Here is a 20,784-nt window from a genome sequence, read left to right on the forward strand (position 1 = left end):
AAGCCATGGAAAAAAACCGTATTTAAATCTGAAGTACATTTAACATCCTAAATTTTCCCACAATTGAATTAAATATATTAAATAATTTTAAAATTGAAATTTGTAAAATATATTAATTGCTTAAAATGTTTACTGCATTGGTAGGTATATTTCATTAATTAAATAATATTAAGAGAGAAATATCTTTCAAAGTGGAACTTTTTATAAGTTTGGAATGGAAAGAAAATTAATACTTTGGGCGAAGAGGTAACTGTCAGAGAAACTTCCTTCTATTTTTAATGAAAGTTGAATTTAAAAATTAGTATTCAGATCTTGTCATAGGTAATAATAGTAAATACAGGGAAAAATGGACAGAGTCTGTCAGCAGGATTGAATTTAAGAATCATCAAAACTAGGCAGGTCTTGCTGAGCAGCTCCTGATTTAATAATTAAACAAGGTAGAGTTCAAGGCATGGCTTAAGATGAAAGATGAGACTGTCACTGAGAATTACTTTCTCTGTTTTTTTCTTTCAGGCTCTTTTCTTTTTTGTTGAGGCTTGTTTGGTTTTATTGCCATTTATTGTAAGCAGACACTTGTACAGATGATTCAACTTATGTTTGTTGGTGTCAGCAGGGATTTTCTTATGTGAAACTCACAGTTAAAATGTGTAAACACTGGACGTTTAAAACAAATATTAAAACTTAGAAATTTAAAAATAATAACCAAATTATTAGATGCTTCAGGAGATGAAGGGTATAAAATTATAGAGCTCTCTTGATAGCAGGGTTTAGACACACTGAAAGTCTGTGGGTGGCTTAATTGAGATTCTAGGCTATATTATTAGAGTTCTTAACATTTTTCTGTACCATGGACCCTGCTGGCAATCTGGTGAAGTCTATCCAATCCTTCTTAGAATAATATTTTTAAATTTAATAAAGTATATAATTTTACAAAGAAAAATTATATTGAGTTACAGTTGTAAAGGGAATGGTCATGCTTGAAGGTGCTGACTTGGGGAGGTGGGGGTGGGGGGAGGGGATGGAGGTATGACTACATGGTGAGTGCCAGGCGCACTGTCTGGAGAATGGACATGCTTGAGGCTCTGACTCAGGGGGATGGGCGGGACATGGACAATGTATATAACCTGAGCTTTTGTACCCCCATGAAGAGCTGAAATAAAAAAAAAAAATCAAAATTCTGATAAAGTGATATATATCTATATACACTTATAAATTAATGCAATAAATATTAAGATCTAGCAGTGGGCCTGCTAGTAATTTTTGAATAATGATGAGGGTAAACAAAATTTAGTGATTACCTAACAGTGCGATGAACTATAAAAATATCTGTGATTTCTGTTAGTCACAGGTATTGTTAACACTCCTTTGGTTTGATAATGACATTTATAATTGAAGAGAAATGCTAAATTTCAGTTAGTGTAGTAAAAATAAAAATGAACTCTCTCCCCCCACCCCCCCATTCAAATTCACGGATACTCTGAATCCCATCCATGAACCTGTATGGTTGGTTAAGGTAAGTTAAGAACCTTTACCGGAAGGTGTATCAGAAGCCTTAGACACCTGAATTATTTTGTTTTAACAAAATTGTTTGTTTTGTTGTTAGTAGTGACATATAATAATTTGTAGAGCAACTTATCAACTCACTGAGATAGCTAGAATTTGATTTTATTGTCTGTATCAGCATTTTTTCAACCTCACAATGATTCTAATGAAGAAACTCCAATATAGCACTGATTCATCATTTTGAATAAAATGATTATTTAAAAAATAGACTTTATTTTTTAGAATAGTTTTAGATTTACAGAAAATTTAAGAAGCTAATACAGGAGTTTCTCATATAACCCCCACCCAGTTTCTCGTATTATTAACATCTTACATTATTTTGGTATACTTGTCACAATAAATGAATCAATATTGGTACATTATTATCAGCTAAAATCCACAGTTTATTCAGAATTCTATAGTTTTTACCTAGTATCCTTTTTCATCACCAGGGTCTCATCTAGGCCACCACATTACATGTAGTTGTTGTGTCTCCTTAGGCTCCTCTTGGTTGTGACTGTTTCTCAGACTTTCGTTGTTTTTCATGACCTTGACAGTTTTGAGGAATATTGGTCGGGCATATCGTATAATGCCCCTCTGCTGGAATTTGTATGATGTTTTCTCTTGATTTGATGGGGCTTATGAGTTGAGGGAGGAAGATCACAGAAGCAAATTGCTATTCTCATTACATCATATTAAGAGTACATACTGTTAGCATGATTTTTCACTATCCGTATTAATGTTGATCACCTGGCTGAGGTAGTGTTTGTTAGGTTTCTCCATTGCGATTACTTCCCACCTTTTCCTATTGTACTCCTTGGATGGAGGTTAATCTATGCAGCCCACATTTAAGAAGTAGGGAATTTTACTCCCTGTCCTTGAGGATGAAGTATCTATAGAAATTATTTGGAATTTTTCTGCATGGGAGATTTATCTACTCTCTCTCACTTACTAATTTATTCAATCATTTATTTATATTAATATGAGCACATGGATATTTATTTTATACTTTGGTCATAATCCAATACTGCTCTATTTTATTGTTCAAATTGTTCCAGCTTTGGTATTGGAAGCTCTTTCATTTGTCTCCTGTGCTCCCTTGACATACTCCCATCACTGTGGACTATATGGAGAATGGTATTGAAAACCAAGATATGTGTGCTAAGTGTGCTTGCTGCAGGTTGTTGTTCCTTTGTGCCCTCTCAGCTGTCATAGCAAGGAAATATATTCATATATGCTAACCTGTATATACAGTAAGTCCTCAATATCATTGATAGGTTCTTGGAAACTATGGCTTTAAGTGAAGTGGCATATAATAGGCCTATTTTTTTCCCTCCTTAACTATGGAAATGATGATATTTGAGGACTCGCTGTATGTAATTTCACTTAAAGTTTTATTCACAAATTATTAATAATATTTAAACTCTGTTCCACTTGCTACTTGTATTTTTCCTTGTTTGATAAAAATTTTAATTCCTATAATACTTATTTTGGTGGTGACTATTATTTTTTGTTACTCAAAGTATATTCATTATATAATAATCGTAAAACCATTTTCTCTTTGTTCTTTTAAATTTTAGGGACCATCGATAAAGATTATAGTCTTAAGGAAAATTGATTACGATTAGTTTATTTAATTTTTTTAACCAATTCATTCTATGTGGAAAGTGTCCTTTCAATGAATTGGTCAATTGAGTATCCATATGAAAAAATGCATCTTGAACCTTCACATTATTTAATAAACCAATTTTAGGAACATCTTAAAATTTAAATGTACAGATAAAATAACAAACTTTATAGAGGAAATCTTAGGAGAGTATCTTCATGGCCTATATAAGTTAAAGATTTCTTAAAAAGGAAATGAAAATGTTTTCCATACAGGAAAATACTGATAAGAGAATATACTAAAATTATACTTTTGTTCACCAAATGATATCATTAAGAAAGAGAAAAGGCAATTGAGAGTGGAAGAAGATATTTTCAATTCCTTTATCTAATAAAGTCCTTGCATTTTAAATATATAAAAGATTCCTACAAATCAACAAGAAAAAGAAAAGCAATCCAATATAAAAAAGGGTAGTAGATCTGAGTAGGTACCACACAAAAGAAGATACCCAAATGATTAATAAACACTTGAAAAGGTGCTCAAATCATTAATTCTAAGGGAAATGTAAATAAACCAATTCAGTATCTCTGTACACCTACAATAAGGGTTAAATTTAACAAAAACAAACAAAATCACAATACCAAGTTTTGGCAAAGATGCAGAATAGTCAGAAGTCTCATACACTGCTATAGGGAGTTTAAATTTTTATATTCAGTTTGAAAAACTGTTAGTAACTACTAAAGCTTAACATAGGTCCATTTTATGACTCAGCAATTTCACTGCAATATACATAACCAAAAGAAATCTGTACCGTAAAACATGTGTGAGAGTGTTCATAGCATAGCAACATTATTTTCTATAATGAAAAACTGAAAACAACCCATTAATGGAATGGATACATTATTTTAGATATGTTAATACCATGAAATGCTACATACAGTATTGAAAAAGATTAAACTGTTATATCCCACAGCATGAATAAATCTCACAGGTATATAATATGCATGAAGAAGCCTGACTCAAGAGAGTACATGCTCTATAATTCCATTTATACAAAGTTTGGAAAAAAGCAAAATTTGTTTGTTGTGATAGAAGTCAGAATAATGTTTACCTTTGGGTAGAATGTGACTAATAAGGCTTCAGAGGGGCTGGTAATGTTGATATCATCTAGTAGTTCATGGGTGTTTTCAATTTGTGAAAAAATTATCAAAATATGCACTTAAGATTTGTGCATCTTTTTGTGTAGATGTCATATTTTCATAAGAAGTTTATGAAATAAGGCATTTTGTTGCTCTTTTTGCCATAGGAGTTTTCCATAAGAGAAGCTTGGACTCTAAATATTAATAGTTGCCTAATACTAACCCTTTTTAATTTTTGACTCCTACAGAATTTCAAACTAAGTTTATATGTAAACTTCCAATATTTATATCTCCAGTCCTGATTTCTTACGCTATCTATGTTGTTGCATAACTGTTTCAGATGTTGCATAACTGAAAGCCCGTAGGATATATTAGATTTCCTGAGACTTGTTGAAAATTGTATCTATGATATTTCATACCAAAATAATACTCTTTCCCAAACTTTCTTTTAATTCCCCATTGTCATCATTGTTCTCTTGGTGCATTAGATTTTGAACCTGAAAGATTTATGATTTTTGCCACTTCTCATCTCCCTCATTTAGTATTCTACCAAATCATTCAATTTACTTCTCTGAAAATTTTCTTGGATCTGCTCTCTTCCCTTCTGTTTCCACAGCTACCAACTGAGGCCAGGCCATTGTTGCCTCATTCCTGGACTTTTCTAGTAACCTGCCACTTGCTCTCCCTGTCTCTCCTTGCTCCATATCTGACAAATGCAATTTTTTCCATTTTCCCATGATCCAGAATTTGAATTCCTAATCTAATGCCTATTACAACTTCTGTTTGCAAGCCATATCGCTTCAAGAAGACCAACCTAGTCTTCCAAGTGTTATCTTTGAGTTCCCAATATGGGAAGATATCCTGTGCACCGAAGGTAATCTGTTTATCATTTCCTGTACAGTAACTTATTTCTTCCCTGTTCCTATTGTTATGTATCACTGAATTCCCGTTCTACACTGTCTGTTACAGCCTGTGAAACATCAGCATCTTTTTTCTTGACTAATTTTTTACCCCATTTTGAGGCCTCCGTTATTTTATTTCCCCTTGGCTCTTTGTATTCTGTTTAAAAAAGGTTATTTTGTTGTTGTCCTTCAGGTACTTTGTATGGGTCTATGGGCTTTCCCTTGACATTAGAAGTTTTAAATGTCTTTTATTTACTTTGTGCCTAGAATTGTGTGTAAAGCAGTATTTAAAAAATGCTTTAAAAATAAATCATAAAATGAATAACTGATATGACATATTTTGCTTCTCCAATTACAAAGTTGGTATTAGTATTTACAAAAATATTTGTTCAATAAATATAGCTCTTCACGCAGAAGCTACTTTTTCATTTCATATAATTCTTATCTGCATATGAGAAAGCATGCCAGCTTCTAACAAGAACTATGCTTTGGTAGGTGCTTAGTGCTTGAAGAATTAGTTTGAGAATCATCTTTTCTCTGTTTCATCTGGTTATATTTTACCCATTTTCTTCCGCTGTGATTCTCACTCCTCTTTTACTTTGTCCTTGACTGCTTGATTTTCCTACTTCTGAATCCTTTTCTTGACTTCCAATTTTTGTTTTCCTTCTGGTGACTGTTATATTTGGCACAGCTCTAGGACTTCGTAATCTTGGGTCTGTCCATTTGGTGGGCCTCATATACAATATTCAATCATATGTATGTATATACATAAACCCTTTATTCATACATGTGCATTCTTTGAATTATTTGCCAAAGGCATCTCAGAAGAAATAGTTTTTGACAAACTGGTAAAGTTTGGTCTTAGCTATGTTACAATTAGCATAGACATAATATGTAAAATTCATTTTGAAAAGTAGTGTGAACCTGAAGGAATATGTTGAGTAGTGTGCTGAAGGGATGCTTCTGGGGCCTATTCATTTTATTTCCATTATTGATGAAGTAATTGGGAAGGTACTTGTTATGCTTGTATGGTGCTAGAGCAAGTATTGTTGCTTTAAAAAGATAAGCATAGCCTTGTAGAATTAGAAAAATCATCCTATGGAAATCATGATAATATTCTAGATGGACAGTTTAGTTTGTTCAAATGTGGGAAAGACTATACATAAATTTTGTAGAAAAAGATGATTTAATTGTTAGTTAGCATTATAGATAGAGTTATTCAATGTAGTTTGAAACGCAAGAGCCAGAAGATAATCAAACAATACCCCAGTGACATTACCTAATGTACTTAGGTAGTGCTCACCTAACTAATCTACTAATAAAGAGGTATAAAAAGAATGTAACCTTACTGAGGGCAGGGACTTTGCCTATCTTATTTACTGCTGTGTATCTACATCCTGTAATAGTACCAGATTCAGTAAATATTCATTAAATGAATGAATGGCTAAAACAAGATAACCATGATCTTAGTTTTATGGGAGTAAGCATTTTTTTTTTAAGACTTGGCTAATTTAGAAGTCAATTTCATTTTTACTACTATGGTTCATGATACATTTGTTTTCTTTATTCTTATAGGCTATTTATTTTCTTCAGGCTCCTTAGTGATACAAAAGTGTTATAAAGTTAGTCAGAGGCTTTCTTAACAATGACCTATTCTTTTAGAACCACATGGTCAAAGAGCTGGAGGCCCGTGTGCAGCAGCTGACTGGAGAAGCAGAGAACAGTAATTTACAGAGGCAGAAATTAATACAAGAAAAATCGGAACTTGAAAGATGTTACCAGATAACATGTAGTGAATTACAAGAGGTAAAGGCAAGGTAATGTCTGAAATCAGATGTCTATCAGGCGTAGCTAGAAAGTGCTGATATTAACTCTCTATATAAATTATCAGCCAAAATTACCTTGTACATTTAACCTTGAGAAGTTTCTAACCTAACTAAATATCACTGTTTGTTTATTTTTTAAAAGTCCTTTGTAACATAAGTATAATGCTTAGAAGCAGCTGATAAAAATGTTGATACTTATTTGATATATTGAATGATAATATATTTGGATTTAGTTGATTTATGGGGGATGGACACACTTGAAGGTCTGACTCGGGGGGATAGGAGGCATGGGCAATATATAAAGCTAAACTTTTGTACCCCCATAATAAGATAAAATAAAAAAATAAATAAATAAACCTAAGATAATACCAAAAAAAATTTCCATTTTAAAGATTGGTTCTAAATATATTGGAAGTCTATTTTATTCTCTTATTGTCTTTAGGCGCAACGCACTGCATAAAGAGAAAGATCATCTTGTAAATGATTATGAGCAAAACATGAAACTATTACAAACCAAATATGATGCTGATATAAACCTTCTAAAACAAGAACATGCTCTTTCAGCTTCTAAGGTATTGTGTGTGCTGGTAGATACATTCAACCAAAGTAGTTATTTACTTTACTTGCTTATATGTCATGGATAGCCATGTAGAGACTATTTGACATTTGAAATTAGTCTGTCCTTTACTTTATCCTTAAAATAACAGAAATTTCAAGAATTTTTATTGACATTTAAAATGTTAAAAATGCCAAATGTCTAATAGAGAGTACAACATAAATATTTAATAAACTGAATTCTGCTATAAGTTAGCCCTTTTAAGTACCAAAGTTTTTGAAGAAGGAAACACATAAATCCCAAGAAGAAACGCTTAGTTGTGTTAATAATACATTTTGCAGAGTAACTATATACATTATTATTACTGTTATTTTGAAATCTTGGGTTCTTCTTTAGTTTTATAATTAAAATTTGAAGACTTCTGTAAACCTATTATTTTTATATCAGTGTTACATTTCATAACATTAAATACTATATAGCATTTAATTTTTATTTTTACTTTAAAGGATTTTTATACTGTCTTTTAAAAACATTTTCTACTCAGATTTATAGATAATTTTAATTCTGATTGAACTTTATGGGGAAAAAAGGTATATTTTTTCAACTAGAAGTTATAAGATTGTACAAAAATCAATATTCTACTTTTTATTCTTCTTCTTAAAATCCTTGTAGACATCTGGTATGATTGAAGAATTAGAACAGAGCATCTGTCAATTAAAACAGCAGTTACATGAATCAGAACTTCAAAGAAAGCAACAACTAAGGGTGAGTCTTGTATTTCTACACAGAACAATGGCCAAACACACCTTTCCTTTTCTTGATTTATATGTATACATGACAGTCAATTAAAAAAAAACTCTAAGAAATGCAAGTAGCCTTTTCTGGTTACTTTATTGTATTGTATAATTTTTCATTTAAAATTTTTTTTAACAAAGGTAGATGCTAATAAGATATATAGAATAAAGGATAATAATTTTAATTTGAATGATCTCTTTTTGGAGATTAGTTTCAAAAATAAACCTATTTAAATATATTATTATTTTAGAATAATTTCCTCTTTTAAAATTATCTACAAATAATATCTCTCTCTCTTACCTTTTAGATCTTTCCTTTTCTCTCATAGTCAAAAAGTATCAAAAGTACTGACTGGCATAACTTCCAATCTGTCATCTCCATATTGACTCAGTTGGTCATTTTAAAAGTAATATCCTAATCCAAAGGCTCAGAAAGGGTTTCTAACACTGTAAAGTAGGTACTTTAGGGAACAGTAACATGTTTAGATAACTACTAGGGTTTTATGCCCTGTAATACAAAGCTACTTCTGTTTCTAATTGTGGCTTGGAAAATGGGGCAGGTAGGGCTCTCTTAATGATATGCAAAACTCTGAAGTAAAGTTTGACATCAAGTAGATTCATTGATTTCATTTGATTACTAATTTTATTTTCAGTAGCAATTTTAGGTATAATAAAAATAAACATTTATCATTCACAGGATCAAGAAAATAAGTCTCAAATGGAGAAAAGTAATTTAAAACGCACCTATGAAATAAAGGTAATATGTTTCGTTGGAAGCTATAAAACATTTAAAGTAGCAAGTGAGGCATTAATGACCCTTAAAGAATAATTTGTTTCTAAGTTAACTTTAGCTAACCAGTGATTAAATTTTGTTGCTTTATTTTCTATGTTTATAAACAACTTCTTTAGTTCAATTATTAATTATATCAACATTAAAACACTATTGCATGTTATATTTAATTAGTGAAGAATATGGTCGGCCCTCCATATCTGTGGGTTCTGCATCCATGAATTCAATCAACTGGATTGAAAATATTCAGAAAGAAAAATTCCACAAAGTTCCAAAAAGAAAAACTTGAATTTGCCACACAAGTACTACTTTGAATCCATACAAATGAAGTGATGTATAGGCATTGTATTAGGTGTTATAAGTAATTTAGAGATGATTTGAAATATGGGAGGATGCTTGTAGGTTACATGCAAATACGGTGCCGTTGGTATCCTCAGGGGTCCTGGAACCAATCCCTTAAGGATATGGTGAGATGATTGTATTATTAATTTTTGTAATAATACTTTGAAATTATATTCTCTTTCTACCAGTTTATGATACAATCAATATCATAAACTACCAGTTTATGAAACAATCAGTATCATAAAAAGTGTATGCTTTTCTCGTTTGTGCAATGAGAACTTTAAATATTTAACCAAAGAACATAGAACAATGAAAAATTGAGAACTATTCAAAAATGCTTAATAATTGTTTCTTGTTTATAATACTGAGTATTTCTACTGACATATGTTGGTATCCCTGTTATCAGTAAGAACTGGGGGCTTATTGGCACATTTAATACTACCAGCAGTAAAGTACAGAGTTCTATAGATTTGTAACTATGAAACTTCAGTTTTGAAATTGTTGTTTGCTATAAGAAAGTGAAAGACTAATTGAAATAGCAAAGATGTTGCTACTTCTATAATTATTTGCTATTCTAATATTTAGCAAATTAATCCATTTGTAACATATACATATAATGGAAAATGATAAAAAGGTTAACCTTTCAACTAATTACAATACATACAAATTAAAATTAAATTTTATATCGCAAAATTCTTAAAAAATATTTTGTAATATAACATCTTATCTATCCATGTAGACGCTCAGCAGATATCCGTTAAATGCTTACATTGGGCAAGGTATCATATTAGGTACTGAGGTGGGGTTGAGGATGAATTACAGATAAACTCTGCTCTCCAAGGGCTTAATGTATGGGAAGAAGAATGTTTCTATTATTTAGAAAAGTGAGTATTTCTACTGACATGTATTGGCCTATATATGTGCTCTTTACAATACATTTTCTTATTGCTGTAGTTTTAATCCAGCTCAGTTCAAGATCTTAAGCATATTTCATGTCTATAAAATGATATCTGAACAGGAAAAGGAAATATTGCTTTTACTGAAATAAAGAATATATTTTCAGTGTCTACTGCTGAGTCATACAGCTTCATAAATATCTTACTTACCGAAAGAAGAACATGTATTATCATAAGCCTTGCTTCCCACTGTATAAGGCATATGGATCCTTTGGGTGTACTTGTTAGTCCATTGTTCATTCTTTGGGCAGATCACTGGCTTCCTGCCTATTAAGGAACACCTTCCTGGCCTCCTGCTCTGTTACACTGTGGTCAACTCTCTTCCTGAAAGATGGTATCTGTGTATCTGTGAGACAGATGGGCTAGTGGCAAGGGGAAGGGCGCACACTTACTAATTGTGAAAAAATGTATTCCTATCTCAAACTTCTTCAAGTTCAGCTGAGGGTGTTAGATATAGAGATAGACCTGGAAAGAAAATCTTTCTCCTACCTTTTGTGGGTATTTCGCCACTAAGTAAATTAAGGTTTTTGCTGTCAGTCCCTCTCCCTGATGAACATACACAAGAAAGGGAATATTAGAGTTCAATTCATCTTTGCCTAGTAACCTTCTGACCATTCCTATTATATTTCATTTCAGGGAGCAGACCTAAATCTTTTTTATTAGGCATCATAACTACAGCTATTCCCTTTCCATGAGGTATCAATTGGCCTAGCTTTTTAATAAAAGTAACTGAAGAGTGTTGTTTTCAATGTGAATAATAAGACCTGTTTAAAATAATAGCAATCTTTAAAAGAAAAATGACCATATTTGTTCATATTGCATATAGTCTAACTTTATTTATAGTGGAGGAAAATGTTGCTCAGCATGTCACTTTTTGTTTTACAACTAATTCCATAATCTCCCCCTTTTAAATTGACATCTGTTCTTCTTTCTTTATTAAACCTGCTGTGATCTCAAGCCTTGAAGATTTGATGTCTTGTACCCCCCTTCGGGAATATCGTTTTTGACTGCTCAAAGAGCTGACATAAATCTTACATAGCCCTGGACTGTGTAACTGGATAGTTAAATGGGATGCATAGGGCTTTTGTTTGTTAGACAGTGTTACAGGTGTGCACATTCAATAACTTTTGGAATAAAACTTAGTTCTGAATATCTGTTCAGAAGGAGGAAATGCCATCTGAATGACATTATTTTCTCATGCCTATAAGAAAGCAGCAGGATGGGAGCATACCATTCTAACTTGTCTTTGAGGTAAAAGAAACAGCATCAGATGCTGCCCCTAATTTAAGCACACACATATTATCTAATGGTCTTTATTGCTCTCTAGTGGCTATTGCCTGCTCTTAAGATCTTTGAACATCAAACAAATAATAAGTAGTAAAACTAAATGTCATTGTTTGATGAAGTGTCCTAATCTGTTAAATCAGGAAATGGTTAGGCTAAATGATTTTACTAGCAAGGAAACACCTGTCTCCTACAAATAACCTATTGCTTGTTTTCTAAACAGGCACCAGACAGTAAAAGATGGTGCTGTTTACTTAGAGAAGTTCACAAGACAGATGTTAAGCATGTATAGTCTAAAATGTGCTGAATTAAGATATCTACTTAAAATCATTCTTATGTAAATATTTAACAAATGAGATATAAAGTCTAATGGAATTCAAAACCATTAAAATAAAGTTTTTCCAATGCTTAGCATTTATGTACAATTCTTTTAATTATGTTTAAGATAATTTAAAATGTTCACAGCTTTACATATATTGGATAGTATTTTTCAACTCATACTAACATAATTTTTATTATTTATTTTTTTATTTCAGCATATTATGGGGGTACAAATGTTTAGGTTACATATATTGCCTTTTCCCCACCTGAGTCAGAGCTTCAAGTGTGTCTGTCCCCCAGACGGTGCACACCACACCCATTAGCTGTGAACAAAAAAAAAAAAATCAAACCAAAAAAAAATACTCAAAAATGAAAAAGGAGTAGTGTGGAATGCCAAAATTAACTAAAATAAAGATGAATTTAAATATTTATTGTATATGCAATACACACAATGCAGGTATTAGAAGAGATTCTTGAAAGAGAAGGTATGTAAAGTTCAAAAAAATTTAAAGCAACCATCTGGATCAACATCCCCAGGTTATATAAAAGAAAACTAAAATGACTAGGAGAGGGAGAAGTAAACATGTGTGAGCTATCATTTTAAAAGATAGGACATAGAATTTAATTTTTCACTTGCTGAATATTAGAAAGATATAGGTTAAAAATAATTGTGAAATCTTTATAGCATCATTGATGAAATTAACAAGTGTCTTACCCAAGGATACTACAAGAAAAAAAAAATACAGGCTAATATCTCTGATGGACATAGATGCAAAATCCTCAACAAAATTCTAGCAAATCAAATTAAATAGCATATTAAAAGGATCGGATACTATGACCAAGTGGGTTTATTCTTGGCATGCAAGGATTGCTCAACATAGGCAAATCAATAAATGTGATACACCACATTAACAGAATGAAGGGGAAAAATCATATAATCATCTCAATAGATGCAGTAAAAGCATTTGGCAAAATTCAATATCCTTTCATGATAAGAACTCTAGATATAGAGGAAATTTACTTCTACATAATAAAGGCCATACATCACAAACCCAAAGCTAATATTAATATCATATTCAATGGAGAAAAACTGAGCATTTTTCCTGTAAGATCAGGAACAAGACAAGCATGTCTGCTGTTACCACATTTAGTCAACACAATGCTGTGAGTCCTAGCCAGAGACATAATAAAAGACATCCAAATTAGAAAGGAAGAAGTAAATTTGTCTCAGTTTTAAGATGACATGATCTTACATGTAGAAAACCCTAAAGATTCCACCAAAAAACTGTTAGAAGTAATAAATGAATTCATGAAAATTGCAGGATACAAAATTAACATTCAGAGATCAGTTGTGTGTTTATACACGAATAATGAACTATCCAAAAAAATTATTCATAAGAAAAATCCCATTTACAATGTCCTATAAAATAATTAGGAATACATTTAACCAAGGAGGTGAAAGATCTATATATTGAAAACTATAAAACATTGATGAAAGAAATTGAAGAAGATAAAAATAAATGGAAAGATATCCCAAGTTCATAGATTAGCAGAATTAATATTGTTAAAATGTTCATGCTACCCAAAGTGATTTTGATAGGGATTCAATGAAATCCTTATCAAAATTTCAGTGGCTTTTTTCACAGAATTTGATAAAACTATCCTGCAACTCTGATGGAACCGCAAAAAACCTCAAATAGGCCAATCTTGAGAAAGAAGAACAAAGCTGGAGGCTTCATACTTTCTATTTTCAAAATATACTACACAGCTAATGTAATCAAAAAAGTATGATACAGACATGAAAACAGACATATAGACCAATTGAACAGAATAACCAAGAAGTAAATCCGGGCATTTATGGCCAATTCATCTTCTGAAAAGTTGCCAAGATCACATAATGGGAAAGGCCAGTCTCTTCAATAAGTGGTTTGGGAAAACTAGCTATCCACACGTGAAAGAGTGAAATTGAACCCTTATTTTATCCCATGTACAAAAATCAACTAAATATAGACTAATGACTTAAATTTAAAATCTAAAATTGTGAAACTACTAGAAAACGTAGGGGAAAAGCTTCTTGACATTGGTTTTGGCAAAAATTTCTTGAATATAACAATAAAGGATAGGCAAAAATAGACAAATGGGATTACATCAACTAAAAAGTTTTTGCAGAGCAAATTAAATAATAGAGTGAATAGGCAACCTACAGAATGGGAGAAAACATTTGCAAACCATACATTTGATAAAGGTTTAGTATTCAAAATATATAAGGAATTCAGACAACTCAATAGCAAAAACCTCCCCCCCAAACCAAAACAAACAAACAAAAAAACCCAAATAATCTGATGATTAAAAGATGGCCCAAGGACCTGAATAGATATTTCTCCAAAGAAGACGTAGAAATGGCCAACAAGTATATGAAAAATGATCAACATTACTAATCATCAGGGAAAAGCAACTGAAAACTACAATGAGATACCATCCCACATCTGTTAGAATGGCTTTTATAAAAAACAAAACAAAACAAAACACAAAAACTAAAAGGATGACAAGTATTGGCCAGGATGTAGAGAACAGAGAACTCTTATATTCTGTTGGTGGGAATATAAATTGGTACAGTCATTATGGCAAATAGCATGGAGGTTCCTCAAAAACCTAAAAATAGAACTACCATGTGATCCAGCAATTCCCATTCTGGATATATATCCAAAGGAAATGAAATCAGTATGTCAAAGAGATATTAATATCTGCACTCCCATATTCATTGTAGCACTGTTCACAGTAGTCAAGATACGGGATCAACCTAAATGTTCATGTACGGATGAATGGATAAAGAAAATGTATATATACAGTGGAATACTATTCAGCCTTTAAAAAGATGAAAATTCTTCATTTGTGATAAAATGGATGAACCTGGAAGACAAAATATTGCATGATCTCTCACTTATACGTGGAATTTAAAAAGAAAAAATCAAACTCATAGAAGTAGATAATAGAATAGTGGTTACCAGGAGATGGCAGGGCGGGGTGTGGGGAATGGGTAGATATTGGTTAAAGGGTACAAAGTTTTAGTTTAGATGGGAATAAGTTCTGGAGATTTATTGTACAGCATGGAAATTATAATTAATAATGTACAGTATACTTGAAAATTGCTAGAGAGTAGACTTTAAATGTTCTCATTACAAAAATGATAAGTATATATGATAGCTATGTTAATTAGCTTTATTTAATCTTCCCATAATGTACACATATATCAAAAGTTCACATGTGTGTTTTTTATAAATTGGCATTTTGATTTTTATTTCAAGAAAGGATTTTACTAATATTAAAACATGTTTCCAAAATCTTTAGATTAGGTCATATGTGAGTTTTATTTGGGGGTTTAAATTTTTGGTTCTATACATTGAAAAGACTAGATTTGTGTTGGAATGGTGCTTTTGTTGCTTTAGTTATGTTTGTACTCCAATTTAACATGTTTACTATGTGCCAAGCACTGTAATACAGGTTAGGGAGCCAAGATATGTAAGATAATAATTTAAGTCTTGAACCTGGTAAAATTTTGAGTAGACTTTTCTTTTTTTCCCCATATAAAGTAAAATAAATGTAGTGGCAAAAATTTGCAGGGCAAATTGCTCTTTCTCTTCCTGAGAAGAAAAATAGTCCTCATGAGATATTTTAAATTTACCCTTTAAAATATGGGGGAGAGCTCCTGTTTCCTAATCCTTGTGCATATTCTCTGCTTTTGTTTTTTCTCATTTTAGAGGTTACCGTCATAGCAGCCAATAGGAGCTTTTTGATATTATGGAAAATTTCCTCTCTACCTTCACTTCTTTTAGTTTATAAGAGGACATTGATTTTATTAATTTATTTATTTTACTAGAACACCAAGGAGAACAATACAAGAAAATTATAAAAAGAAAAGGTCAAAGAACATAGGGTTTGAGTTATATAGGTCCCCATCCAAACTGATGTAAGTAACTAACTACAGGTATTTTTGGCTAGCACTGTTTGAGCGTTTGATATGGTTTGTCATAGTGGGTGTATGTTTTCTTGTTTTGTCATTCTTGTTCTTGTGATTCCTCTCTCATCTCCACTGTCCACCAGTTTAGTTTCACTTTCAGCCTCACCTTGGTTGCCAGTGGGTCTGTAGCAGGTATTCTCACTCCACTAAGTAACTCTAGCTTTCTTACTTACAAGCTAAGGTGCTGCATCCTCAATTGCCATGTGTGTGGAACCATCACTGTTATTTTACTCCTTCCTTTTCATCTGGCTGTACCAAAGTTTCCTTTTCATATTTTAAGATCCTTGTAGTGTCCACACTGGGTATGCTTATCTGCATTTGCATATCAAGGGCTTTCTGTGGAGACAAATTTTCATTTAGCCCTTGTAATTGATTTACTCAAAGGATGCCACATGGTGTGGGGATTTCCTCCCAAACTCAATAAATGGTTCTACAAATTATTCCTAGCAGTGGAAAGAAGAATTTCATATAAACCTTATGTGTTTGGGGAATATAAACACATCATTTATTTGATTCTCTGAATCTCATGATATTCTTTTCCTTTGGCTAAAATGTAATTTAAAAAAATCAAAAGTGATTGTTCCTTTTTCATTTTCTTACATATCAATTTATTTTAAAACAATCCACATGCAGGTAGGTTCAAGCAATTAACTTTGAACAGAAAATTGATATTGGAAGTATAGTATGATTGGCCAAGGTTCTATCTTGACATGTCGAAATCTAATTTTATATGACAAATGGATTTGAGATAACTTCCATTACTTGTATTTCTCTTTTGAGTAAACTTTGCTGTTTTCCAATAAATTTTACATGTCCTTGTCGTGGTAGGTTCATGACTTGCAGAGTGAACTTGATAAAGAAAAAGAAGATGCTCAAAAGAAAGTTCATAAATTTGAGGAAGCTTTGAAGTGAGTAAAATTATAATATATTTAATTAAAAAAATACTCTTATACTAAACTGTAAGCCAAATTAAGTAACTAGAACCTAAACATCATATTTTCATAAGAAGCTTGCTATGGGTTGGTTTATGTCAGTTTTCTATCACAAATCTCTTTTCAGAATTTTGTTACTAGCCAGTAATTTTTTTTTAAAACAAGAAAAATCAGTTCAGCTATTTCTAAGTGATACGAATGCCCCTTGACATTGCTAATACAAACTAATCATACATTTTGTTAAGAAGATGCAAGTGTCTTATGAATTCTGGAAATTCCATTAGTTTCCTTTTTAATTGTTACCTTGAATTTTCTCACAATTACTTTCTAATCCTGAAACAAATAATATGTTTAGCTGACTTTTTGCAAATTTATATAATGTATAAAATGTAAGTTGGGTGTAGTGGCACATTCCTATAGTCCCAGCTACTGGGGAGGCTGAGGTGACAGGATTGTTTGAATCCAGGAGTTCCAGTTCAGCCTGGGCAACATAATGATACCCCATCTCAAAAAAAAAAAGAAAAAGTAAATATGTAAGATATTTGATTATATAAATATTCAGAAATGTCTATTAAGGTTGTTCTTGCCAATATTTCACCACTGTAAATATATGTAGTATAAGGAAAAGTGAAATAGTGGCTAATTGTATTCTTACAGTTTTTAATTTTTTTTAAAGGCAAGCAATAGGGTGCCATGGTTTAAAATATTAAAGACTTTTAAAAAGAACATACAAGGAAAAGCCTCCCCTTTCATAGAAGCCCTCTAGCTACACATTTTCTCTTCTTGGAAGAAGCAATGTTATCAGTTCCTTGTGTATTCTTTCATTTGCAAGCATAAATAGTCTTCCACCATCATCTTCCCCTCATACTCTACATGTATTCTGTCCTTACTTTTTTCTTTTTACTTAATATATCTTGAAGATGTTTCATATAAAGACATGAGCTTCCTCATTCTATTTTATATTTTATGTATTTGGTAGACTATAGTTTTTTTTAACCAACTTCTTTTGAAAAACACATGATGAAAATTCTTTGACTTGTCTTCTATACATATATATCTTGATTTTTACATGTAAATTTGTGATCTGTTTAAAATGTATCCAGTGTAGGTTGTAAGGTATGGATCTGGTTTTTTTGTTAGTTTTTGGCTTTTGTCAAATGGCTATCCGGTATCCAATTACCTCAGCATTGTTGATTTGATAAGCCAGCCTCTTGCTCACTAGAGTATCTGTTACAGTACTTTTATCATTGGTATTATTTCAAGACTTTCTATTCTGATCCAGAGACCTGCATATGCTTTCACCAGGGCCATATTCTTTTAATGACTGCAGTTTAAAAATGTTTACTGTCTAGTAGGATTTCTTATCCAGCCACTGTGTTCTTTTTCAGAATCTTCTTTTCTTTTTTTTTTGGCTTATTTATGGTTTTTCATTTGAACTTTGGAATTAACTTGTCTTGGTAAAAAACTGATTAAGCATTAATATTTCTGTACATATATATTTCAACAAAGGAAGAATTGACATCTTTTAATGTTGAATCTTTTCAGAACATGATATGCCTTCCCATTTGTTCAGGTCTTCTTTTGTGCCATTCTATAGCTATATACTTTTTTGAAACAGATATAATTCATAATAAATTTATAATACTTAAATATCATAAATTGATTCTTTTATAGTATATGAAAACTATATAGTATATAGAATATGTGCTAGTATTTGGATTACTTATTAGGGTATGTGATATGAAAATTAAAATATATAGGAAGTTGTACATTCTAGGTTTGAAGTTTCATACAGAATTTGAGATATGAATTTTAAAATCTGTATTTGTGGACATACTATGTACTTTTACATGAATAATATAAACTCTTGAGGGCATCATTTATTTATACTTCTGTAGCCATTCAATGTTTATGTGATTTTAATCAAATTCATTTACTCATTCACCTCACCGTATATTTTGTTCTAGGACCTTTGTTGTTTCTGAGTATAAAGTGCTGAGCAAAACAGGCAAGGTCTCTGCTCCGGCCACTATACATGTCTGCGCAGGTTTTATATGGTACAACTGTAAAGGGCACTGTTCACATAGGCTATTATGTGATGCTCTCTGAAAGTTAGTTGTGTTTTTCTTGCTTCACTTGATAACATCAGATATTCTTGACTTTATTTAGTTAGCATAAGACAGTTATTTCGCCTTCTATTGAGCTATCATTGGGATTGCTGCATTGTTCGTAAAAGTAGAAATTTTATAGTGAAGAGATAAAATGAAGTATTTCAGTCACTGTTTCAAGAGCTAGAGTTAGTAATTTATAGGAAGTCCAGAATCAGTTGGCTTAATCTTCTATGTCAATAGCATCTTTTTAAAACTTCTTGCTTGAGTACTTCCCTAATCATCTTGCTGCCCTGTTGGCTGGTTACTATCAGCTCAAATGATCAAACCGCGCCATGTTCTTCCTTTGTATAATTTTTTCTCTGTTCACCTATACAGAATGAAAATCAGTGTTTTTTCCTTCTGGAGGCAGGCCTAATAGAATGTCCCTAAAGCTACCCACTTTTCCTTTCAGAGAAAAGAAATCTTAGGGATTTATATAAAAAGTCTTGTTTTCATCATGGAATTTCTATCTACAACTCTTTAGGGTGTTTATTTTTTGTGGTGCTAATTCCAGACAGCTCTATGAGTTTGAAATGCTTTTAAGATTATATCATTTAAATAATGGGTGAATATAGGAAAAGTAAATAATTTAGCAATTACTATTGGAGTTCATTTCAGCATATAAATAGTTCCTGTGTTTATAATGTATTGATATAGTGAAATTATTTTAAGAAATGATAAGTAAAATATCTTTATTTCTAAAACAGACTTAAATGACTTCGCAGTATAAATACCTATTAACATGTAATTAAAATTAAAGTATAACAAATATGTAGAAAAAGGTAGATATTATTGTATCAGAAATAAAACTATTTCTGTATTTAAATTTGCTTTGACCTGAATGAACTTTTGCAGGTGGTTTGAGTTTAGTGTGAGTTAAGAGCGTGGACTCTGGACTCAGCTGTCATGGTCCAAATTCTAGTTCAAATTACCATGTGACCTTAGTAACTTCCATGTGATTCAGTTTTTACATCTGTAAAATGAGGATAGTAATAAGATCTTCCTCCTGAGATTGTTGTGTGGCTTAGAAGAGTTAATATAAAGCATTTAGGACAATGTCTGCTATATATGTGTGTTATTATTATTCTTATAAGGGCTATATTATATGTATGTATTAGCCCTTATTATTTCATTTTTCATCACCTCATAAAAGGATATAAACAGGTTCTTCAGAAGTGGTAATCTTTTCCTGGCACCAGTTTTTTTTTCTTTTTCTTTTTAAAAAAACAGCTTTATTAAGGTATAAGTATCACACCATAAAATTAACTTGTTTTAAGTGCACAATTCAATGAATTTTAGTAAATTTACAGAGTTGTGCAACCATCACTGTAATTTAATTTTAGAACATTTCTGTCACTCCAGAAAGATCTCTCATGGGACCAAATTTTAGAAGAAAGTGATGATTTTTTTTTTCTGATTAAAAGAAATAACTAATAAGGAACAAGATCTTCAATAGTTGTTTAGCAGAAAATGCAAACTGACTATTTTTTATTTTGACCCTCAATAAAAGCTGAAGTTATAATATTATGTTGCACTCTCACATATAATAAAGACCTAATATGTTGCTTCCTGGTTATTTAACTTTCTGTTGTTTTAACTTTGATACAAGGATACATTTAGAAATTA

The 20,784-nt window shown here is 31.5% G+C and overlaps 1 protein-coding gene across 5 annotated transcripts in view; it reads left to right on the forward strand.

Moving 5' to 3' along the window:
- Positions 1-20,784, forward strand: part of CEP112 (centrosomal protein 112) — a 359,225-nt gene that overhangs the window by 72,287 nt on the left and 266,154 nt on the right. For all 5 annotated transcript variants that reach the window (XM_045526957.1, XM_045526958.1, XM_045526956.1 and 2 more), the window contains 5 exons: positions 6,852-7,006; positions 7,458-7,587; positions 8,244-8,336; positions 9,063-9,122; positions 16,905-16,984. In XM_045526957.1, the coding sequence (XP_045382913.1) occupies positions 6,852-7,006; positions 7,458-7,587; positions 8,244-8,336; positions 9,063-9,122; positions 16,905-16,984 (518 nt within the window). The remainder of the gene's footprint in view (positions 1-6,851; positions 7,007-7,457; positions 7,588-8,243; positions 8,337-9,062; positions 9,123-16,904; positions 16,985-20,784) is intronic.

The sequence above is a fragment of the Lemur catta genome, chromosome 15 (assembly GCF_020740605.2).
Source record: "Lemur catta isolate mLemCat1 chromosome 15, mLemCat1.pri, whole genome shotgun sequence".
Taxonomy (NCBI): domain Eukaryota; kingdom Metazoa; phylum Chordata; class Mammalia; order Primates; family Lemuridae; genus Lemur; species Lemur catta.